The 25574-nt window shown below is 39.8% G+C and overlaps 1 protein-coding gene across 3 annotated transcripts in view; it reads left to right on the top strand.

Annotated features, from left to right (window-relative positions):
• The first annotated feature begins 348 nt into the window (after positions 1–348).
• LOC135297336 (opsin-5-like) overlaps positions 349–25574 on the top strand; it is a 30918-nt gene continuing 5692 nt past the window's right edge. The window contains exons 1-5 of one of the 3 annotated variants that reach the window (XM_064414793.1): positions 10120–10229; positions 19918–20774; positions 22089–22215; positions 23576–23675; positions 25017–25121. In XM_064414793.1, the coding sequence (XP_064270863.1) occupies positions 20533–20774; positions 22089–22215; positions 23576–23675; positions 25017–25121 (574 nt within the window). In that variant the 5' untranslated portion in view covers positions 10120–10229; positions 19918–20532. Of the gene's footprint in view, positions 1433–10023; positions 10230–19917; positions 20775–22088; positions 22216–23575; positions 23676–25016; positions 25122–25574 lie in introns of those variants that run through there. The other 2 variants (XM_064414794.1, XM_064414795.1) reach the window with 2 other exon arrangements.

Genomic DNA, 25574 nt, shown 5'->3' on the forward strand with positions numbered 1-25574 from the left:
GTTTATACTACCATGGCATTTTAGTTTTCTCGTCCTTTTATAGAACTGCCCATAGCATATGCTGCTCTAATCCTGTCAAAGCTCTTTGTGAAGATAGTGAAGGCACTCGGGGATAATCTCTGTGAAGCCACTAAATTGGTCACCACTAAAGCACTGAGAGATATGAAACTAGGCTCCAAATAATCTGCAGAGGGAGCCTTTCTCTCCTTTGGAAGCATGGTCATCTGAAACAGACCCACCAAACAAACCCAGCAGTTTGCCAAGCCTCTGTTCTTCACTGGAGGATGGCACCAGAAGGATGAAGGAGAAAAGTGCAAGCTGATCAAGGTATTAATCACTCCCAGTGTGTGAAGACTGGGGTGGGGGGAAAACAATCATCAAAAAGGGTGCTTAACCACTTTGCTACTTCAGATGAATTAATTTAGAGTCAAGTTTTTTAGTTATGACTACAACCTGACTGTTAAGAGAGGCCATATCTAAACTACAATAATTGATACCTCAGAAAAGACTAAAAGTATTCCTGGCTGACTCAAATCCCATGCACTTCAACAAAACAAGATCTCATTTTTTCAACAGTATCGGAAAAATCCCACATCATACTTGGAGCTTACTTCAAGACTGCAGGGTCCCTAGCAGTCTAAAAATATGATCCAAAGTACTTACATTTTTTTTCCACCTGTACTGGAAATTACCTTCATTTCTTTTTTAAATTAACAACTATCCTGCTGGCAAAGTAAATTAATAGATTATTTTTTCTGCTATGTTAAAGTTACATTCTCAGGTGGTGACACCTGCCTGGGTTTTTTTGTTTTTTTTTTTTTCACTGTGCCATTTTTAAAAATTTGTGTGAGATTTTTCCTGAATTTCATTTGAACTAAAATTCCACTCATCTTCAGTGAAGAAAAAAAGATGAAAGTACAGCTATGTAAACAGCACATCAGTATGGTGTGGGTATGCCTGTGAGCCTGTAGGTTGTGTGATGTTACCTCTTTTTAAAGGAAGTTGTCTCTTCTGTCAGACACAGTCTTCATTAAAGATTTTTGCACATAGCAGTAATGAGGATACAAGGAATTCGTCTGTCTTGTGCTGGCCACAGGTTCACAGGCTGTATTAATAGATAGGATTAGTGAAGAAGAATAGGTCAGAAGGCTGCAAAGCTTCTGTCCCTTGAGATTTCCTTCTTTAGATCGTTAGTCTTATTGAGAGCTCCCTTGAACACAGTGAGCAGAAACTGAGGAAAAGGCTGGAACCATTTTATTCACCAAGATATTCTGGGGAAGGGCAATTTCTGCATCAGAAGCTCCACTGAAAATGTCTGTCCCGTTTTCTGCACAGGCACCCTGGAGGAACAACAACATCAGTTTTCTGACCAGAGAGGCAGCTGTAACAGAGCAAGGAGAGACCATCATAGGTTTCTACCTGTTGGCTTTAGGTAGGTATTTGGCTTGGGTGTGAAAGGAAACTCTTAAATAGATGTTGTTATCAAATTCAAAGTGATTCATTTGGGTTTTATCCCTAAAGGAACATGATGGTAGAAAATGTAGCTTTTTCTTCAGTAATTGTAAGATCAGAGAAGTACATTTTGCTTTTGTTAAAAAGAGATCTATAATCAATGCAGAAATCTTGAGGAAAAATATATATTCAAGCCTGTAAACTTTCAACTAATGTTCATTAAGCTTAATATGTGGGTAGATAAAAGAAGTACCTTATCTGAAGTACATGATAATTCCATGCTTTCTTGTGTTTTAGTAGCACTGAATAAATGTTCCTTGATTTTCAGAGTTGTGGCTGTTGACAGTCAGTTGGCATCCTACAATTATCTTCTGTATAGACACAAAATATATTTTGTGGTTCTCAACTTTAATTGTTTGTATTGTTCTTGCTTTAAATGCTGGATGCATATAGAAATTGACTTCTTCAAATAGGATCTAAGTACTAGAACCTTATCCTGTGTCACAATACCAAGTGTTTCTTTTAGTTCTGCTGGAAGACAGCTATTGTAAGTGTATAACAGGGATTTGAAAATGGCACTCAGTATAAATGCACTCTGATACCACTGTAATTTTGTTTTGTTTGTTTAAATATTGTCTATTTTGGGTAGACTTATTGCCTAACACAAGGAAACTTTATGAAATTTCAAAGAGTGCAAACATGCTAGGCAATAAAAAATTTCAACTGTAAGACCTCACAGTAAAATAAAAGAAAATTTAACTTTTATTTAATCTATTCTTCAAAACAGCATGTACAAAAATGTTTCTGTTTTTAAATGATTTGCCTAACTGATTTTTTTATTCTTAACTTATTGCATATTTCAATTAACTTATTAGCCCTCTGCTTACATTTGACAAAGGCTTGTGGAAGTTAAAATGTTAAATGCTAAGTATTTTAATATGTGTACATGAGACTTTCTTATTTTTATCTCTAGAAATTGAGGAAAGTTGTGCTTAGAACAAAACCAGAGATTCTAGTAGGAATATATAGGGCTTCTATCTTAGGATAGTGGCTGTAAGGTAAATCAGAGGTATTCCAATTTATCCTCACACTGTTCACATCTGTGTATCCCCTCATGAATGGCTGGGAAATGTCTGCACCATCAGCTAAAGAATTAAGCAGTTGCACTTAAGACTAGAAAGAACATCCTAGGTCAGCAAGGCCAGTCCCCTGCAGAGACAATGTATAATCTCATTTACACAGCTATTATGCTCTCTCATATAACTGGCTAGGGATTTTTTTGGTGTTATCACTCTTCCAAAAGCATGTTCCTGATTTTGTTTCTCTGTTGGATAGGAGCTTCACCTAAATTCTTAGCTAAAGTGATCATAACATAGCTTTATGCAATTTTTGGTCATTCCTTTTAATTGAAATAAACTTTTGCTTGTGAATGACATCCTATGGCAAATCTATGTTCCTGAAGGAACAATCATACTTTGAAGTCTACCTCTGTATTCCTATATTAAGCATTGAGGGAATTTTATTTTGTTGGTTGGTTGATTGGGGGGCAGGGGATAATTATATTTATTTATCTCCTCTCATAAGATCTTGTCCCCTGTCATGCCAGCAGCCTTATAGCCAGGACTGAATACAGCATCCAAGCAGGGTCTTGCCATCACTATCACATTCATATTTACCCTCTATCAATTCTTCTGATCCCTTCCAGTATTGCCTCTGCATCACACTCAGACTTCTTCCATCAATCAATTAGCAGAAATGTTCTCGTCTGCTGCTTCCTGCTAGTGATCTCACATCCTCTAGCAAATATCTAGGTGCCTGAGCCTTTAGGCTATTGGGGTTTGATTTCTTCAGATCCTTCAGCCAAGCTTACAAGTGCTTTGCATGCCATAGCTGCTGCTCTTTTAACTTACCTCAAGATTCAAAACTTCCTTTTCTTGCAGAGTATGTACAAGCAGCAGGAGCACTACTCCAAGTGTAGTGTAGATCTGGTTAAAATTGATGGATGTACCTTTTGGAAATTATATCTTTTGAAAAAATCTGTTAGTTATACATAAATCAGGAAAGTCCTAATTTCTTTTCAAAGATCTACTGTCACAGTTCTCCAAGCACTAGCCACAGCAATTTATAGTTATTAGTTTTGTGTACACCAATAACTCATTCTATCCAGGGAGCTGTGATGTGGCAGAAGTTCTCTGTCATATAGACACTCTCTTGCCCCTCTGGCAGCAGAGAAAAATGGCCAGTCCATGTGCTAGCTTCCTGTACCTCTGGTGCTTTAGGGCTCTGACAAGACAGCCTACGTTGTCAGGATTCTATGGATATTTCCCTACATAAAGCCCCAAAGATGTTAATATTTGATAGTCTTGGGTTTTTGATGCCTTGGAAAATGGCTTCAATGGTTACACTTTGGTAGTTACTAAATGTTTTCTTCTCTTTTGAATTTAAGTGTGGCAGTGCAGCTTATTGCAAATTCTGGTGTACTTTTCCAAAACCAAGGAGATGTATGTGATTGGTAGTAGCATTTATCCAGAAGATGAGGTTCCTCTGAATCTCCTCACCTTCACAGGATGAAGTCCTAAAAACCTAACTACATTTGGCCAAGTCTTCCCAGAGTCATTCATCTTGACAAAGCTCATGAATATCCAAGAGCCATGGTCTAACACCTTTTGCTGAGATAAGGCCTCTGTGTGTCCCCTCCTGGAAATTCCCACAGGTGACAGGTAGCACAGCTGTCATTTGTGACAGACAGGACACTGATGTATGTGTTGTACGTGGTAGAGCAGCCAGGCAGTGTTGGATCCAGGTGAGAGCTCCTCAGCACCCTGCATGGGAGCCTGAGTGCAGTGGTGTCACATGCTGACACCACGAGCAAACCAGCAGGAAGCGTGTGGTGCATTTTGCAAATGCTGATGGACTTTGAGATCACTGCTTCTTGACACCCAAGCCACTGTTCCATCGTTCTCCTTGTTAATGCTGTGGCCAGGGGATCAGCAAAGTGGGGGGAAGGTGCAATGCCTGTTCAAGCAGTGATCCACTCTTAGAGGGACTATCTGCAAGTGATAGTAACTGCTGTGTTACCCTGTGCCAGGTCACCTGCGTCAGCATCCTCTTTCTGAAGGCGGCAGTCTGATCCCATCCTTCCCTTCAGTGAGCTCAAAATTGTCTCCAACAGACAGGTGAAAGTTTGTCCTGCTGCTGGGATTACATCTGATCCCTTTTTGCATATGCTGTAAGTGGTGCAGTACTGTGGAAAATCCTTGTACAGTTTAAATTATGAGGTACAATTTAAAAGCACTGCCCACTGCTGCTAGCTTCTAGACATGGAGAAAAAATATAAAGCTTTTTTTGGTTCATAATTATTAACTGGAATTCTTAAGTTGGGTTGTTTTTTTCCTGCATTTATACAGAATTGTTCAACGTAATTTGTTCTCTGTTTGCTTCCCCTCGTTTCACTCTTATCTGCGCCTGTTAGAGTAAATACAAGGCATAAAAGGACATTTTATGTCAATAGGAGAGCGTATTTATTAGAGGGCAAATTCTGACATTTTGTGAGTGCTTCCATCAGAAAGGCATGCTGAGTGCATTACCAATCCCATCAGAACTGATCACAAGATCCAAACATGCCTTTAAAAGGCACACACTTCTGAATGGTAATAGTAAACTGTTACTTGACAAGTGACAGAATGAGTGTAATTTTGGGATTTTGTTTGACAGATACATCTGAGAAGGTGGGAAAGGAAATAAGCTATTCACAGAACATTCATCCCCAAAATGATTGCATTTATTGAACAAATAATCTGTCCATGCTTTGTCAAGTCTAAAACAAGATGACTCTTTTCCTTCCTGCCAGAACTGGCACTATGCCCTGGACAGGATATTGTGTTTGTATAATTGGCAGCAAAGACTGAAAACAGAGTAGGGTCACATCACAGTTGCAATAGTTAATGACAGCTTTGCAAATTCTCTGGATTTTATCACTGTTTTAATTAAAGTTTTCTGGACGGAAAATCTTTTGCAGCAAGCCTCTTCTGATAGGCATTTATGCTTGTGTATGTGTAGTTGTGTAAGTAACTGATTTCATTCATACCTGCTCTGCATTAAGATGCTCAATCCAGTTTCGTCCTAGAGGAAGGTTATTTGCTGAGGAAAGAGCTTAGTTTGTCTTGTGACACTGAGCCTCACCTTTTGCTCTCACTTCTTGAGTTCTTCCACTTAAGGCTTCATATATATTTTAAATTGCATATGGCTGAGTTGTAACACACATTTTTCTATTTCAGTCTTGCCAAGTTTTACAAGTAAAGGCCCTGCAACAATGTCTAATAAGAGCAAGTCTAAGTAGAAGACATAATATCCTATTTTGGCTGGGCACAGGTGAACTAATCTGTTGGAAATGTGGATGACCAGCTCAGAGCTATCAATTCACTTGTGCCAAATTTAGTTCTTTGGAAAAATGTTAACAAGGAAACTGTATGCAGCCTCAGGTGCTTATTGCTTGTTCAGTGACCATCTCAGGTACAAGAGAAAAAAATAGGGCATGTCTGAATGCACAGGATGGAGTGATTTGACAGAAATATTTTTAAAATTACAATGTACTTTTTCGATATTCTGAGAGTCAAACAATCTCAGTGTTCTCAATTGCTTTCAGCAGAAAGATTTTCAGTCTCCTTAGTCACTCTTTCTGGCTACTTTTCTGGTGCTTTGTTTGCATGGGCTGGTGGGCATCACACTGACACAGGAGTTTGTGAATAGCTGAAGGGCTGCCAAGCAAGCTGACTTTCACCAGCTTGCTTGGCAGCTCTTCTATCCCAAGAAATCATGGATAACAGCACCAGACTTCCTTGTGGAGTGCTTTTGACATCTGTGGATTAAAATGCTCTCTTAGAGAGTGTTATTCCAGGAGAAGGATTACTACTGAATTATATAGGGGTGATACAACATTTTTAATACTGCTGTCCATCCAATTTCTCCTACCTCACAATATTTGCAAAACTACTGAAGTATTTGCATATTATCTGTGTATTTTGCCACATCAGAAGATTTATCGTCTCTCTGATGAACCACTTGAGTCAGACTGTGCTTGTGGGAAAGATGTGGTGATCCCTCTCTGAACCTTATGCTGGGTAGCAGTGCTCAGTTTCTACCTAGCTGCTATTTTTTTTTCTCTCTTGCCACATTTTGACCTCAGTTGAAATCTGCCATTTTTTCCCCAGTATGCTTAGTATCCCCTTAGTATGCTGGGTTTGGATTTTGGGATTGGTTGGGTTTTTCTGCATACTCTTACAAGTGAATATTAGTAACAGCTTGCCAAAGATGGACCAAGTTCCCTCAGTTGTTTATTTTCTATCTTCTGTTTTACTGAGATAACACCTGGTAACATGGAGGCACTTCAAAGTTCAGAGGTTTCTTTCTGGGCTCTTGGTCTACCTCTGATGTCCCTGAGGCACACACCACCTGAAATGGAGTTGAGGAGATCTCTGCCCTCACTGAGAGTGTCAGTGCTATTGCTCTGCTTGCCTTGAATATTCGACATTCTTCCCTGTGATGCTGTCAGGGCTTGGGGGAGGAAGGGAGAGGGGTTGTTTGTTTTGAGCTGTTCTTTTGATTGGGGTGATTTTCTGTTTCGGGATGGTCTGTTTGGGGTTTTTAAAGTCAGTTAGTCAGTCAATACAGGCAGCAACTCAGACTAGCACATGTATCTGATGGCACAGAGATCCAGTGTCCCATAGTCACTACTCTAGTTGACAGCACTTTTATGTGACCACTGACTTTGTTATTGCATGGTTTACTAATAATTTATTTTCTTCCGGTTTGGTAGTTTTGGTTTGGTTTTTTTTTTTGTTTGTGGTGGGTTTTTTGTTTGTTTGTTTGTTGGGGGGTTTTTTTGTATGTTTGTTTTTTGGGGTTTTTTGGGTTTTGTTGCTTGGTTGGTTGGTTTTCTTTAATCTGAATTAATATGGTCTACCACCCAGACAAACCATTTTAAGGACTGGATATGCCAGTTCAGGTTCTCCACTGCTTTGCTTTGCTTAAAATACTGTGCCTACCTGCAGAAATAGTACTTGCTCTGTAACCTTATCTCCCTCAATGCTTCCCTCATCTCCAACCTCAGTTTGTGAATGTAGTTTCCAAAAATTATCACAAGTACCATGTCTCTCTCACCTCTCATTACCCTAAAATGCGCAGTGTTGTTTGATGTGATGTTTTGCTCAAGTTCTTCCTTAAGACACTTTAACTGAAAACTGCCTTATCCTCCAGGCTAGGGGGAATTTGCTGTGTATATTCCCAGGAAGGGCAGGTGTCTGACACTGTGAGGGTAGCCCTCCTATCCGAGGTGCCATTTTATTTTGTCTGCCATTTTAGCACTATGTCTTTATATGGACATATTTCATACCTACTGTCTCGATAACTAACTAACCTTGCAGAGGGTAGAACCAACATACACAAACAACACAACTCCCATGTTTGCTTTGCAGGCTATTCTCATTCCTTCCCAAAGCCTTCCTCCCCCATTGCCCTGCTCTGCCTATTTATAGTACCTAGACTCAAACAAAAGTCAGAAAATCCCTGAGCTAAAGTGCATGCAGTTGTTCAGAACAAGACTTGATTAAGAAACATTGTCATCTAGTGGCCAGAACAAGATACATTTATTTTTGCTGATCTTATAACAAGATATATATAGAATGCATGTATGTATCTCAGGGTATCACCACACCAGTGATTATTTCTGATCAATACCATAAGCTGACATTTCAGCTCTTGCCAGTTCAAATACTCTTCAGTAAACCATGGGCATTTACTAAACAAGGTGAAGCAGCAGAAGCTGGGCAATGTTGCAAGAAGCTATTAAAAGTAAATTGCTCTACAGAAGAAGTAGTTCATAGACCCATAGAGAGGCTGTCCCATCAACCACCTCCCTCCCACTCCAAAGTACTGAGAGCACCTCACCAGGAGATATATGCTCAGTCTCTTTCTTTAAGGAACACGTGCCTTGCTGATTGGCATTTCAGCTCCTGAGACTCCCACATGGTCTGGAGATGGAGAGGCAATTTCCTCCCCTCCCTGTCTAGTCACAGCAGCCTGGCAGTGAGGTGCTGGATTCTTGGCATTGAAGCTGCGCTTCCCAAAGGAAGGCAGCTGCCCTCTTGCTACAACGTGAAACCTATCAGCCATCTTTCATAGCACAGACTCCTTTGAATACCCAGAGATGCTGTGCAGAGCCATCATGTCTCATCCCTCTTTATTGTGTTTGTTCATCTCTTGCTGGGTCAATATACAGCATCCTTATTCTGGGGTATCTACTGTTTGTGCCTGGGCAGTGGGCTGTGGGTCAGCTCTTTTCTCCCTCACCTGGTAATATTGTAACCTGGCATAAGCCACCACGTGTTGCATTGCCTATCCTGTCCTCGGCAGCAGACACTCAAAAGAGGTCATGTCTTGCTCTACCTTGCCAAGGTGAAGTGGGGCCACCAATGTCAGAAGTGGCAGAGCTGGTTTGTGGGATAGAAGCAGGAGCCAGCAGACAGCCAGGGGCTGCCTGACCTGCTGCTCAGCCCTGCACTCCCTTAACTGGCTAAGCCACATTTTCAACAATGAACCTGACACTTACCTATATACTTTCTGTTAAAAGTCATTCATCTCTACACATCCACGTAATTTCAAAAAGTGGGATGCAAGCCACCAGGGTCTTGCACTGAAGGGCAGAGCAATAGATGTGGACATTTGGAAACTCTAGGTCTCTCCAGCAGAGTGTCTGACTTTCACCAGCTTTACAGTTATCTCCCTTGTGTTTTGCTCACATATTTAGACACATACAAGTCTGGCATCTCTGTTCCTGGAGAGTAAGAGAGAATGCCACTTTCTGTAAAATTAAATAAAAGAGACTTTGAAGTTCTATTCCAAACATTCTCTTCATATGGATTATCATGTGCATTACTGAAAAATATTCCCATCTGGGACAGACTTTGCTGCAAGGAGATCCTAGATTGTTCCAAGAGAAGAAACCTAGCTGTATTAGCTGCACTTTTCTAAAGAGAACTGATAAAGCAGCCCTCTGGCTACGTGCATGAACTTTCTGTATCCATTATCGTATATGGGGAACTTAAACAGCTGCAGATTTTGGCAGATTGTTTGTAGTCTCTGCTTCACTCTCCCAATTTTTCTTCTTTCCTATTTTCCCAGGTGTAACACTTACAAGTTTCATCTATCCATTTAAAGAAAAAAACTTTAGGGAAAAAATCCACTTTAAACCCTTAAATGGCACATCTTCAGTAGGTACAGCAACAGATTTTTGTGTTTGTTCTGTTTTATTGCTGCACTCAATTACTCACTTGCTCCTATTTCTGAAATGTACTCAGCTGCTCAGAAAGGTTTCATGCATAGTTTTCTAGTGGATTTTCTGGCTAAACATACTTCCAATGGAACAAAAGGGAATTTTAGAAGATATATGATAAATTTACAGACTCAACAGCTTCTTTCTTTATTTGCTTTTTGATTTCATAGAATCGTAGAATGGACTGAGTTGGAAGGGACCTTAAAGATCATTGAGTCCCATGGATTTAATTTTTTTTCCAGGTTGGTTGTCTTGGTTTGGAAACAGCATTGTGATTTTTGTCCTGTATAAGCAAAGACATCTTCTGCAGCCCACCGACTACCTCACATTTAACTTGGCAGTGTCAGATGCCAGTATCTCTGTGTTTGGTTATTCACGGGGCATCATTGAAATCTTCAATGTCTTCAGAGATGATGGATTCATTATCACGTCGATATGGACTTGCCAGGTAAGACTGGATTACACTTAATTAGATAAAAGGCATGTGGCGTGTGCTGTATATATTTATATATTCTATATAAAAATATTTCTATGTGTGTACTGTATATAAATAACAAGACAGCACCCAAAGCATGAAAAGAGGTAGTCACTAACCTTTCCAGAGGAGTATGTTCTCTTTTGTTACACCTATAAATCTATGTATTTGATTGGGCTTCACCAATTTTCCATGGGTTTTTTTCCTGTGTATTTGCTACAGTTCTTACTAGTTCGGTGGTTTTTACTTCATGCCAGAACTCACACTCAAGAAAATCAAGGCATAGGCTGTGCTTGTCTTCAGGTCACCTGAAGCCAACCTGGTTGTTGCTTTAAGACAAATGTTAAAGTGCCAATGTCGACTCCTGCTTGACAAGGCGTGTAGAGCAAAGCCTCCACACAGCATTTGGGCATAACCGTACATTTTAGCATGCAACATTTTGCACTAAGTCAGTTGTAACTCTTCAATCACATTTCTAAACTCTTGGTTGATTCATTCCCTGTGGTGGAATGAGTGATTTAACTTTATGGCACAGTCATGATCTTGGAGGCAGCTCTTTGTTGGAGTACTCGGAAAAAGTTATTACTATTAATTCCGAAACATACCTGTGTGGGCAGAATATAAATGCACCCCATGGACAGATAAGCACAAAGCTGGCTCCCTGGTGCTTTCAACAACATCTGTGAGAAAGATTATACTCTGTTTCATCAGGGAATCAAAAATCTGAAAATGACAGGATAGCCTACGGCAAGGTGTAAGAAAGATCATGATGAAGGAAAAGGGAGAGAAAAATAATCCTCTTTTCTTGGAGGCTTGGTTTTTGTTTAAGGAGGAAGTTGAGCTATTATGCCACATAGATGAAAGAACACTTACAGGTCATGTCCCCTCCATTTCAATAAAAAGGTTCTGTTTATGCAGAGAGGAAGACTTCCTGTAGGAGACTGATTAACCTAGGAGCTGTAGCTTGATCTAAAAAATGATTATTTTATTGTTTAAAATGTATCTCTATAATCATTTGGCAGAAAACAATTTATCAAAATGAAGCTAATTATTCCCTCAGCAAAATAGCACTCTTTCTCTAATGAGATCACCTACAGTTGCAGTCTAAGGTCTGTTGAGCAGAAACTCTGAATTTTTTCATTAATGGAAAACTTTGAAGTCACCAGATAAATAAACACATACCCAAAAACTATAAGATTCACATACATACTCAGAATTAAACAGATGCATATTTCTCCCCCCTTTTTCAAGGAAGGTTGGAGCTATGACTGAGAAAGGAAAGGTAAAATCTGCATCTCCAGGTTCAGTTCTAGCTTTGTTGCAGATTTCCTGTGTAAGACAGGGTAAGCTATTCAGTGTGAAATCCTGACCCTAGGTCAGTGGCGTAACTTAATGCTTACGACTCACAAGATTGAAAGAAGTAACATTGAATGACCTTTCTGCATTCCTACTCCAAGTTTTTTCAGAGTCCTCTCTCTACTGTGGCTCCATTTTTTGGGCTGTAAAAACCAGTACACAGAGGAATTGGCAAGGAATGGCACACTCTGTCTCTGCATCTTGGTTTGCATGGGAACTTCAGCAGCCTTACAGATTTCTTTCGTGAGGCTTTTGCCTGGGACTCCCTCTTTGGCTGACTTGGAGCTACTAATTCTTGTTATGATGATCTGACTTTTTTTTATTTCAAGGTTTAAAAATATTGGAATAGAGAGGTGCTTAAACTTTGTGAGATGGATGTGTGATTAATCTTGCTGTATGTGAACTGCCTTTTCAAAGGGAGAAGTGGTCCATAACATTTTTAGAGTACAGATATTTTGTTGGTCAGTCTGTGTTAAGTAATTGGGTTTGTGTCTTCTTTTTAAACAGTATTCATATGTAAAGTTTGAATATCAAGCAAAGTTTTAAGGTATTGGGATCCAAAGACTTTGTGTAGGACACTACTAATTCATTGGCTTTTCTCGACACTCTGATTTGCAAAACATTAAAGTTTCTGTATGCTCTAGAGGGTAACAGTAACCATTCCAAATATTAATTTATACTGTTATTAATACTAATTAAAATTAATTATAATCTAGAAAAGTCAGTTTCTACTTTGAATTAAGTTTGGATTTATTGTGGCTTGTTGAGTGCCCAACCTGGTTGTGGGTTGTTGAGAGAACAGCATGTAGGATTCCTGTTTCCATCAAGATTTTGTGCTGTCTTGGAGAACCTCAAAAACGTGTGTAAAGTCTGACATCATCTTCTTGATTAATACACTTGACAAAACAGAAGCCAGTGATGAAAAAATAGGTTATGGAAATAGAGTGGCTGGATTCTAGTAAGAATATTGTGCAGAAATAGCAGGAAGCTTCTGTGAATTAAAAAAAAAGGTGAAATCTTCCATGTGTGTGTAGACAGCCAGCACAAAAGTAATTCTGAAAATGTTTAATGTTGAACAGCAATAGTGTTTTGATTGCTTCTAGTTTTACTAGAAGGAGTCTCCCAGTAGAACATGAGGAATGAGGGCCTTTGTGCCATGAAAGTGAAGCCCATGTTTTCTGTCAGGACCAGCTGAAGTCGGTGTCTCTGGCTCTCCTCATGCACTCAGGCTCCTCTGCAAGTACCTGGTGGCACTTTGCAAACATGAGAATGGCTCTTTCCTTAGCATGGCCCATGTGTTTTCGCTTACTTAGTTTGTTTTGCTGAGTCCAGAGACATCCTTATTTGGTTTTCTGTCACTGTCTGGTTCACTACACATTTGCTCCTATTGATCAGTTTCTGCTGTCAGGAATGCTTAAGAAAATTTAATTTTCCCAAGCTAGCCTGTCATTTCTGTTTATGAAGAAATTTCATGAGCTCACCTCACTTAATCCATCTAACTATTTTGTTTTCCTCTTACTCGGGTCTCCTTCTGTGCCCTCAGGTAACATTTTTCAACATTAAGGTTCACCATCCTTGGCTGCCACAGTTGAAGGGAGTGGGGGAAAGACAGACAAAGAGCACTTCTCTCAAAACAGCCTGATCTTTGAAAACTCTCTGTAACAAAAGATGTGTCTCCATCTACCTGGGCAATCTCACTGCATACCTGCTGAAAGGGACAGAAAGGAGTAATCCTGTTCTTCTCCTCTGTATGGAAAAAAGAACACTTTTCTTTCTCATGCCAAATATTAGTTTTTGAATCTGACAGGGCTCTTCTCTCAGGAATGAGGTTACATGGTACATCTGTATCCAAATGCTGCCTCTGCTCTGTACAAATACAATTTTCCAGTGGTGGCTTTTGGAATCCGCCTTCACTTTTATACCTCTGCTCTACCACTGTCTCGTTCCTGAACTGGACAGAGGAAGGACAGTCAGTCTCTGGCACATGCATTTTTTTAGCCTCTCCCAGTATGATCAGGAAATAAACTGGTTCATATGGTGGATTTCAGGTCAGGGAATGTAACCCAGTGACCAAGAGCCATCTGTTCCCCTATTAACCATATTCCTAGTGAAAAGCTATCTCAGAATATATTTTTGTCCTTCACATATTTTTTTTATTTGTATGTTCTGCTAAACCAGAAGTTGCAGTGAAACCTGTAAGTAACATTGTGTGCAAATGTTCATGTAGAAAGTAGAGAAACACTCATTCTCAACAGGCAAATATGGCTTCTCCTGAACTTTATCTATCAAATGACAGAAAGTTTTTCTTGCATTTTTTAATCACGTGGCAAATACAACAAAAGATACAGATTTCAGGAGGCCTCTAAATACAGGGAAAGGATCAAAACCTATTTGGACAGGTTCATTGCAGTCATATCTGAAAACAAGAATGGACTATGGAGTGCCTTAGAATTTGAAATCCTTTTACTTCATAATCCTGGTACTTCAGTTTAAATTAGTTTCCAGTAGTTCACTTTTCTAATTTTTTAAAATTATTTTTGATAATGCAGTTTGGTTATTTAAACATTAATTTTTCAAACACTTGAAGGTTTTACTATGAGGATCAAGAAAACTGACTGCCCTTACCACATGCTCACTCTGTTGACATAGGCTTCTTTTAAAACACATTTCTTATTTCTGACTGTTTCTTACGAGTAAGGTGTGTCTGGGCTGTGCACCCCAGAGCACAGGGTGGGTATCTCCAGGTCACAGACACACCCTGTGTCCCTGATGTGCTGACTGACGCTGTTACCACAGATGCACTCACCCCAATGTCAGCCAATTCCCAGTCCATCTGGCCAGCCAGATGGTGCCCAAACATCCCCAGCAGATCTGTCTCTGCACAGAAACATCCTCTGGAGCAGCCGTTTTTTAAAAAAGTTCCACTTTGAGGTATTAGTGAGCGCCTGGGTAGCTTGTGTGACAGGATCCAGCTCACACTGATTCTGTCCCTGCAGCCCGCCCTCACCATCACAAGGGCCAGCCTTCCAGAACCTGCCTTCAGCCTCTCAAAGCTGCTTCATGTTGTGCAGAATAATAAAGACACTGAGGGGAGCAGAAGAGAGAGAAATGACTGTTTCATCCTGTGGCTGGGTTTGCTACAAAGCAGGGAGGAAATCTGCTTTTGAATCCTGCAGTGCTTCCATCCTTCACGCAGCGCTTCTTTACTCCTGTCTGGCATACCCTGGACAGGAGCACATGGCAGGGTGGTGGTCAGCAGCAAGCCCCACACTGCACACAGGTACTGCTCTACTCTGTAAGCCCTAATGTACTCATGCACAATTTGCCTGACAGCACCAGATGTGTGGAGTATGGGCATCCCAAAAGGGCACGGTGTGGCCAGGGAATCAAAATTATCTGGAAGCACCAGACTTAGTGTGTATGCATTGAGGTGTAAGTGGCCCACAGATGTCTGGGATTTCTTGCACTTTAGCAGATTTTCCACATTGTGGTGGTGTAGCTGATCAAGTTGCCATCTGAAATCCCAGATAAATAGGGATATCTGAGAAAAGCTAAATTAGACATGCAAAATCCCTGTTTTAACAATGATGCTGTTGGACAAGGAGGTTTCCCTTCCCTCCAATGGATGTCTGACACTAATGTAGGGAGCCTCTTTTAGTCTCTAGCCCCAGTATTTGCTTTAGCAATTGCTGGGCACCCCCTTTTAATGAATAGTCCTGGGTCTGTATTCCAAAGCGAATCCAGCTCTCCCACAAAGTCCACGGGGGTAAAGGGGTAATGGGTCAGTAATCCTGCTTTTTGCAGTGACACTGATAATTTTTGAAAGGCCTTGTACAGTTAAGGGAAGGAAATGGCTGTGAATACCAAGGAATCACAATCTTTTGTGTTGAGAAGTAAAATATGAAAAATCAAGCAGAGGGTGGAACATGTCCATCCCCTTGTTCTGTTGGCTCCCTTAGGAGCCTCATTTGCTCGCCAGCTTTGCCACCTCCAATCTAGGAGCAGAGCTCAGAGCCACAACCCTCCTCTCTGCAGGCAAGTGACCAAAGCCTGCAAAACTGAGCACATTGTCCCTTGCCGCTTTTTGGAGATTCAGCTTCCAGCCACTCCCTCTTGCTAGCACCTAAAAAACTCCAGTATTTTGGGTGCTATTAAATATCTAGGGCGTTCTAAGAAATGATGTCCACCTTTTGAAAAAATTAGAACTGAATATCTGAAACGCCAAAAAGAAAATTGCAACAGTAGGAAATGCTGAGAAAAGTGTGATGAAAACACATGGGCTCTTTTCAGAAGTTTTGAGGGCAGGGCTTTTAATATTGAATAAGTTCTTTTGCGTTTTATTGATAGCATTTCCTTCCTCAGAACATGCATTTATCTCTTTTCCTATACATAGATTGTAAAATATTGCTAAATCTTGTCTGAGGAGGAAACAGAGAATTAATACCTTCCTCTTTTGACAAAATCTTCTGGAAATTGTCTGATAAATCAAAAATTCTAAAGGCATTTATGTTCTTATAAACAGAGTAAATTTGGAGCACATTGATTTCTGTTCATTTAATATAACTTATCAAACCAACCAATTGTTTATGTAGCTAGACTGTTGACTCTCTTGACTTGGTTCGTGATTTTATGTGTTTTATAAATACCAAGAGAGTATTACTTTGTGTGGAGTGGTGCTCCCTCACATTCTGGGGAGATGAGAGACCGGTGGTAGCTCCACAGTCCGTGTGAAGTCCAATAATAAAAACAATGTCAGATGGGAAGGGCCAAAATTAAACCTCACAAGTTTTCATTTTTCCACCTTCCCAGTACAGCTGCTGGGGAGATTACTGAGGACAGACATCCACTACAGCCAAATGTCTGTATGCATTGTTTGTCAGGCTTGTTCCAGCCTAACCCCGCATTCACATGCTCCATTGTCCATTAATTCTTTTCCTTCACTTTTTCTGAAACAAATTTATATCTCAATTATGAACACTGGAATATATCCTCATTCTTGTTTCCTTGCCTACCTGAGATTTTGATACTGAAATATAAAGTTGCAGAGGTAGTAGTCATCCCTATTTCTTTATTTCTGATCTGCCTTTATATAATCTAAAGAGTGTATACATTGCACTCAAAGAGGTAAAGGCAACTCCTGTAGACATCTGTGAGCTGAATTTTAATGAGAAAAATACTTCATCTGCAGGGAAGGGGGAAAGACTGCCTTTGCACAAACAGAATCATTAGCAACATAGAAGATCGTTTCAGTGTAACTAATGTGACTTCAGGGAAGTTCCGCCAGTTTTCATTAGTCATGAATTCTTCTTCATTTTCCTCTAAATTAGTATTTCTGCAGTCAATTGTGACTAATTAGGTAAGTTATATATTTGGTAGTGAAGATTTATGAATTCCCAAACTATCTGTTTTCTTGTTTAACAAGTCTGACGTAGCCCCTGCTGTGACACCCAAGCCCTGTGTCAAACCACACACTGCTGCCTGGACTGGACATTCGTTGCCTGAGAGTGATCCTACAGAACCAGGAATTTACAAAGCCTAAGCTTTCATTTCCATACCTACTTTTCCTCCCAGACGGATTTGAAATACCCTTTTCTTATTTCTCATTATGGAAAATAGTAGCCTTTCACATCTTTCTGTGCTGATGTCTAAGATATTACATGTTTTCTTTCAAAAAATGTTATCCGTTGCTCCTTCATCATTCAAGATCTTCTCAACCTAGGGCAACAAATAATATTCTTCTGACTCCTCTCTGTGTGCCACATCCTTTCACTGGCTTTTAAGCAAAATTTCATCTGAAATTAAAATATCACTCTGATAAAATGTGTAAATAGCTTATATAGCTCTATCTCACATGTACTCATCTTCTCTATCACAAAAATTTATTCCAGTAAGTGAATACACTGATAGTACTTAGGAAGCAAATCGGATCCTGACCTAGATCTTGTGCTGAGTGAATCAATGACAAGATGGCTGCTGCTTGCAATGGGCTGTATGTGACATGATATGCAGGACTTCCACACAACTGTCCCTGCAGAAAGGGATGATGTTGCACCTGGTGCGTTTCCAGATTGCTCTTTAAGGCCAAGAATAAACTACATACTTCCTTCCATGCTCTCCTTGGTCTACTAGGACTCTTTGGAAATGCTTGTGACTCTCCTGTTTTTTTGGTACAGGATTCGGAGGGGGCAAGAGTATTAACCTAAGAGGAGATCTGCTAGTAGCCATGCAGCTTTTTCAGGTTTTCAGGAAAATAACATGTTCCTGTCTTGGTCACTTAAGGCCGAGCTGGTACCATCACTAACCTGCCCTGCCTTTTGCCTTGGACCTTTCTGAGCAGAAGAGCAAGTTCAGTTGTAGGCATTCAGCAGTCAGAGATGTCCTTGTATAAACCTGAGGGTGGCTATGTAAGCAGATTCCTTCTTTCTGGGAAGCAGCACAGAGAATTGTACTTTGGAGAAGGTGTAGGGTCACTTGTAGTTACTGGGCTGTCCTGGCAAAGTCCATGAACATTGGTATCACTGATTCCTTTGAGATGTGTAAACCTCAAGAACCATTTAACATGATATTCTGAAAGGGAAAAGAAAATACTTAAAAAAAAAAAAAAAGTGCATGGATTTCAGTTATCTACAGGCCACAGCCTTGCCTTCTATGGTAATGTAAAGATGAGACAGGTGACTCTCCTTTTATTTGTTTGTTTGTATTAATGGTGATGTTGACAATAAACAAGTAGACTGAATTAATGTCACTACAGTGGAGAGGAGTTTTGGCTCAGGCCCACTGAAAAGAATTTTACAGTGTAGCACACATGTTCCCAAAGGGCAATGCTAGATTTTCCTATCTAGTGCTTCTTAATATCCCTCTGCACTAACTCACAGAAAGACAATGGCAATTCTGCATTTAACCTGAAGATGGGAATCTTTCCATTGTGTCTGGATCATCTGGTATGAACTACATGCTACCCTCTACAGAGGTACATGAGAGGCTTAAAACCTGCCATGATTCCATGGCATCTACCCAGAGCTAGAAAGCAGGTGTGTTCCCAAGCATTTGGAGATGGAGTATTTGAAGTAAGATTATTATCTGTTGAGGCTGTGTAAGGAAATTCTGCAATAAATTTCTATCTGTTCAATCAATGCCGTGTCCTCAAGGGCATCCCTGCCAGTGGGATTCATAGATGTGCTCCTTGATAGGGGCAGGCAGAATTAGGAGTAGAAACTGTGGCCTGGGAGGCTGCAACTACAGTAGCTAAAGGTCAGCCCAAAGTAAGTATACCTTAAACCTTAATTGATTAACCTGATGGATTAAACTGGGTTCCCCAGGTTTACTAAAGCCAAAACTCGACCTGCATATATGAATTGTGCCATTGAACATACATTAACTATATAGTATAATTAGCATAATTGCATATATGGGCACATAATAGTACAGTCTAAATACTGCATTCATATTTTTCTATCTTTAGAATATACGCCAGCCACAGAAGGATTTAATCACTTTGTGAGTGCAAAATACTGAACGTCTGATTCTCTCACTTAATGATACAAACTCTCTAATCCTGTAGCATATCAGTTCTCATTGTTTACTTATACATGGAGGGGCATTTGTGTCAGAGCCCTCCAAAGGCTTGGGTTAATGCCATCAGCTCTAAGCATAGCTATCCTTGAAGCCTACTGAGACATTTTAAAAGGCAGGATGCAAACACCAGAACAATGTCTCATGAGCAAAAGATGTTGTGGGCACTGTAGCAAATGGTAAGTCTCTTTCACCTCCTATATTGTAGAAAATCTCAAAGAAACTGAGTGCTATAGGAACATTATGCACTGTGAGTTTTAAGTAGTCTTTTATGAAGACTAATTTTGATTATTGAACTCAGTAGTCCTTCTAGAACCTCTGTGACTAAAGTGTTACTGTAGTCCAGTTGACACATCATAGTATATTTGAGAGATGGAAGAATTATATTGTCATCAGACTCAAGTGGAATATTTTTGCATTTATTTCAAACTTTAAGAAATTATTAAATTTAAGTTTTTAGTTTTAAAATACCTATTCCAAGGTATCTGCAATTGCTTTTACAAATGTGTTTCTTGGAGATTGATTTAAGTGGTTTTTCATTTCTTGATGTTGAATGAGGTTTATTGCCATTATCTAATTACATTATGATCTCAGAATAATCTGATCTGTATTAAAAAAAAATAGTAATTCTGAGAGAGCTTATTGTGGCAACTTTAAGTATATTATGTGGGCAAATAATCCCTGTTTGAAGTTTATGCTTTTCTTCATATATTCATTATCTCATTTTCAATAGAAGAAAAATACAGGATGCTGTCGTTCTGAAGGAAATCAAATGGACTTTGGGAAATTGCAACAGCTTTACCAGCTGGCCAGAGGAGGGAGTGAGGCAGCCTTTGTGGCTAGTGAGATTAATGTTTTGGCCCAAACTGAAAAGTTATAGCTATTTTGGCAATCTGCTTTTGTGCAATTAAACCTTGATTAATCCAATATTATGAACAATAGGCTATATTTTACTCTGCTTTAAATGAAGACAACCCTTATGAATCAGTAGGGATTCATAAGTATTAAAGGTAGTAAAAGTGAGGCACACCCAAGCTCACAGCTAAAAATTCCATAGTGCATTGGGGATTCCTAACTCTCTCTGTGTTGAAACAAATGAATTTGCATGCAGTAGAAGCTCTGTGTATTGTGGGTTGTAAATAGTGCTCCAAGAGCATTAGTGAGATTTAAAGTCAGGCACAAGTGAAAAGCAGAACAAACCCACAATTTTTTCCTCAGTTCTGTCTTAGCTTCCAGGCAGCATAAAGATAATGAGCACCTTCCATGCCTATCTGCATAGCCAAGGGAGTAATGCTGGTAGAGCAGTGAGAGAACGCTTTTAAAATTACTAATCTACTCCTTGTTCTTAATGGGTAAAAAGGAAAGCTGGTGTACTAAAATTACCATGCAATCAACTTTGTGTTTATGTCAGAATTCATTACTGCCTGTTAACACTGCTGCTATTTTATCACAATTAATAATAGGAAGGAAAAAAATTGCATTAAACAAAAATGGAAGAAGTATTATGACTATGGAAGGAAGGAGCTGGCTGGGGGGAAGAATAAAAGGAAAACCAGAACTGTGTAAGGGGAAGAGCATAAAGATTCCAAAGTAATTAAATGTTATTTACTACTCTAGTATTTCCTTGGCTGTCATTCCATATATATTTAAAGATGCAGAAAACTGAAATTATCACATATTTTTGTAACATGCAAATATTAATCTCTGTCTGTAGACATTGGGACTATGTTAAAGCAGTTTTTCTGTTGTTACCTACTTGGATTCCTAGCAGTTGCCTTGCTACCTACAGTCAGTGCTGTCTGTTCAAGAGCAGAAAAAGTAGCAGAGATCTTTCCTCCAAATCTAGTAGGTGTAAGCTTGAAGCAAATTGGCTATATCTAGAGGAAGATCCCTTGTTTTCTTCTGAGGACATATGTCTAAGTGACAATGATATAAAAATGTTGCAGCGTTGACAAACTTGTTGGGAAATGGTTTATGTGTAGTAGGGCTCAAAAGCCACTTGTTACCCATAAAAGTCTGGGACAAGAGTGGTCTGAGCATCATGCTCCCAAAACAGCCTGTTAGATGGTCTCTTGTGGTTCAATGTTCCAGATGCTGTGGCTCCTGTATGAGCTGTTCTGCAGTTTGAGAGCCACCATTTACCTCCTTTATTAATTTCACCCAAGCTCTTGTCATCCCCAGAGCTCCCTCTGCTTCATAATGTTTGCCACTGTCACTGTTCCCAAGCCACTGAGCCTGTGGCCAGCATGGAGGCAGTGACAGCTGCCCTGGGAGTCTGCTGCCACTTACAAACCAGTCACTTACAAACCATTTGGCCCTGGTAATGTCTCTGGTGGCAGCCCCCACACCTGCAGAAGGTCTGATGAAATGCTGGTATGAAATAGTATGCAAACAAGATGTGGTACTGACAATGGCTCAGTCCTATCAACTATGTTGATTTAGATAAAATTGCGGGGTTTTTTAGCAAGGCACCACTCCAAAGAAAACATTTAGGCTTTTCTTTCTTATGGTGACAGCTCCATCTTAAATGCTGAGTGTATTTTTACCTACCTTACTTTTTACCAAGAGTGTATTTTTACCTTCCTCCCTTGTAGGTGTGCTCAAAGGCTGTTTGAACTGATCACTTGATATAATTGTCTCTCTTTGGTCTGACATCAGAGAAGGAGGGTAGGAGAAAAATGGTCACATCTGCCAGTGATAAAACAAACAGATCCATTTCAGAAAAACTCCCCTGCTTTTAACATAGGCCTATGATACACAGTAAGAAGCCTGTTTTGCTTATTTAGTATTCAATCTCATAGCTCTTTAGGCTTAATTTCAAAGTGTTTATTTGCATCCTTGTTGAAATCTTTTCTAATCTTATCTTTTTTTTGTTGAAATCTTCTTTTCTAATCTGATACCTAGTGCAATTCCTCAGGATTATGGTCATTATGTTTTCCACATCTATGAAGCATTGTTAGAGCAAATGGAGAGGTGGCAGCTGTTTGCACCAGTAAGGATAATGAAATTCAGAGCACATTTACATATCCAGGTATTTCACCAACATCCACAGCACACAGCAGACCAAATTCAGCCAAGTGCAGCTTCTAGCAAGTAGCTGAGACATCCAAGAAAGTCTGTTTTAAACATGGTTGCATTCATACACCAAACATGAGCTGACTGTAATCAGAGCACAAGTGAGTGTAGATTGTTTTAGTAGCAAGGTTTGCATGTGTATAAAATATGGTGGGTATGTAAAAGATGGCAATAAGCATTTAGAATCAATATGAGGACACTGGTAGTAGGAAAAAGCACCAGTGAAAGAAATGATGAACCTGTCCTTTTTCTAACCCTTCACCCAATTTAATTTATACAATCTGCCAGGGTCTTAGATTTAAGCTTGGATTGAAGCCCCAGATTCAGTGCTGGGATAAACTGAATTCCACAGGAGTTGTGCCCATTCATACAAACATAAGAGTTTGTTCCTGCAGAATAATGGTGTGCCTTTCCACCAAAAATGTCAGTATTTTAATGCCAAGTTACTGCCCAGAGACACTTAATATTCTTGCTTCACTAGGCGTAAAACTGGCACCTCCAAGAGCTCCTCTGCTCTGGACAGTTTAATATGCCATTGCAAGATTCCAAAAAAATAAGGGACTGGCTGTCAGCATTTTGCCTGGATCATTTCCCAACCATACAGTGCTCCCTAGCAGATGGCTGCATCCATGTCTGCTACAGCTGACAGAACCTCCTGGTTGTACCTGGCTGTGAAGCTCACAGAGCTGTGGCCATCCCGGGATGTGGCTGGGGCACTGGTGTCAGCAGGAGCCACAGAGCTGCACAGCTCTGCCTGCGTCACAGCGAGGGGATGAGGATCAGGGCTTCAGAAATAGCCCAGCAACACCGGACATTGAGACTCAATCTACTGGATCTATTTAGGTTTTGAGGTCTATTAAAAAAAAAAAAAATCTTTTCTCACTCAGCCCAGCCCTTCTCCTCCTACATTCTTCCCTCTTTGGCCTAAATTTCTTAGGATCAGTTTGTATGTTTGTTCTGTATAAGCAGGGTAGCTGCATCCAGGGCATTTTTGCTTATTCAGGGCTTTTCTTCTTTCCAGTTCAAAGTTTTTCTCCTTCATTTAGCAAGTCATTTAAGGGAAGCATAAATGTAGGGTGTGCTTGCTTGCTTATTGTATGTACATGACAGAACACTTATATAATTTCTGAACATCTAGTTGCTCACTTATCCTATAGAAGATGACTGCACCTGACATTTTGCATTTCCCTGCTAGTCGGGTTTTTGGAAAAACTTTAAAGTTCATTAACATGAAAATGACAGGAGAAATTCCTGTGGTTCTTTTCCCCCTCAACTCTCTGCAGTAACAGAACATCCTGTACTGCTTTGTTTTTCAGGTTGATGGCTTCCTGACACTTCTCTTTGGCCTGGCTAGCATTAATACCCTTACAGTGATCAGCGTGACACGCTATATCAAGGGCTGCCATCCTGAGAGAGGTAAGGAATAAAGACAAGTCCAATTCTGCCTTCACTCAACCTGGTGTAAATGTTTATTTCTCTCAGTCACTATTGTCAGTCAGGCAGGCTATATTAAATATAAATTAAATGCATTGAAAACCAGGACATAATACAGTCATTCATATTACAAACATGTTTTCATAGAATCCTTCAGGGTTAACTCCAGTAAGAGCCAAATTATTACAAGTGCACTTGGGTCACCATGGGTAAATTCATCCTTGTGCCAAAGATACCACAGGTACTGCTAAGCCTCTGTATTCCTCAAAACATGACTCAAATTGCTCCTAAGTTAGACATCCTTGTCTGGATCTCACTGAAAGATATTTGATCTTCTATGAGATGATGTTTGAGAAGATTCCAGTCAGGGATCAGATCAATTTTCATTCCTTTGTTGCAAGTGGCTTGCACCATCTTTCAGGCAGGAACCTATCAATGTCTGCAGGGAAAGCATATGTGAGTACATGGGATGCATCCAATGAGTTTTTCTCTTTACTAGCACGAGGAGTATTTGCTGTGATAAGAACTTCTGCAGGGAGGTAATTTTTCCACAGAAAGTTCTTCTGCAGTTTGGTGCAATGATAGACTTGTTGAAGTTAACTTTCAGCACAAACTACTGCTGGAGCTGATAGAGCTTGTCTGCAATGTAATCCTACATCTTCTATTCATTGCCTGTTAAGAAGTCGTATTTAAAACCCACATTTCTCTTTTGTGAAGCTCTACCACATATCCATCTGATGGTGTGCATAATTTATGTTTGAATCTCAAGTAAATTTGAGCAAGTACCCAGTATAATGTTACAGAAATGTTGAGGAACAGAAATTGGTGGATGCATAAATATTTCCCACATAAATGAAGAAATAACCACAGTGCATGGCAACAGCAGGACAGATTGAATCTTTTGTATCAAATGGCTAATACAAGCTGGGCTATTTTCCCCTTTTTAACAGGGAAAAACCTTGATGCAAGTAAGAAAATCCCCTGAATTTCAATTTATCTTGTTAATTTCTATGTAAAATACAACTGTATCCTGCAATTGACAAAATTACAAAGCATAAGTCTAACACAGAATTCGCTAATTTGACAGCACTCACAAATTCATTGTCTCCTGCTTAAAAAACATTCATTTCCACTCTTCAGTGGGAACACAGGACTGACAGATTCTTTCAAAATCAAACTTTTCTTGTGAATATTCATTGTTCTATCCTAATTTTTTTTAATAGCTGTTATACTTATTGGCTGGTGGTATAGGAGTGCATTTGGATTTCAGAGATATGTTTGCCTTTCCAAGCACTATTTTCTGACCCAAGCATGCCATTGCAGGTCACTGCATCAGCAACAGCAGCATGTCGGTGGCCCTGGTCCTCATTTGGGTGGCCGCTTTCTTCTGGTCTGCAGCTCCTTTGCTTGGCTGGGGCAGCTATACAGGTAACAGGTATCTCTCAGTTGTACTTGGTGCCTCTCCACTTAACAAAGATAAACCTACCTTTCTTTTTTGCTGTTTGTTATAAACCAGACCGGTTATCAGTGGAGCTGAGGAAATAATTCATTGTGTGTGACGTAGGTGCAGGGTGTTTCCTGCTTTGGTATCAGCTATAAAGAGATTTTTTTTTAAGATATCGCATGACAGGCTTGGACCAAGTGCATATTGCCTATGGACAAACAGAGGCCAGAAATACTTGGCATGGTTAAGCAGTGAGATAAAGAAAACTATCAAAAGACATATTTCAAAAACTGTCAAGTGTAGGAAACTAGCAAAGAACACGAGTTCCAGCAAGTTAAACTTGAAACTATAATAAGACAAGCCAGAAAGATTTGGCAAAGCAATTTGTTGAAAATATGAAAACTTGCATAGCAAAGGAACTCAAAGGTGCTGGAAAG

The sequence above is a fragment of the Passer domesticus genome, chromosome 3 (genome assembly GCF_036417665.1).
Source record: "Passer domesticus isolate bPasDom1 chromosome 3, bPasDom1.hap1, whole genome shotgun sequence".
Classification (NCBI taxonomy): Eukaryota; Metazoa; Chordata; class Aves; order Passeriformes; family Passeridae; genus Passer; species Passer domesticus.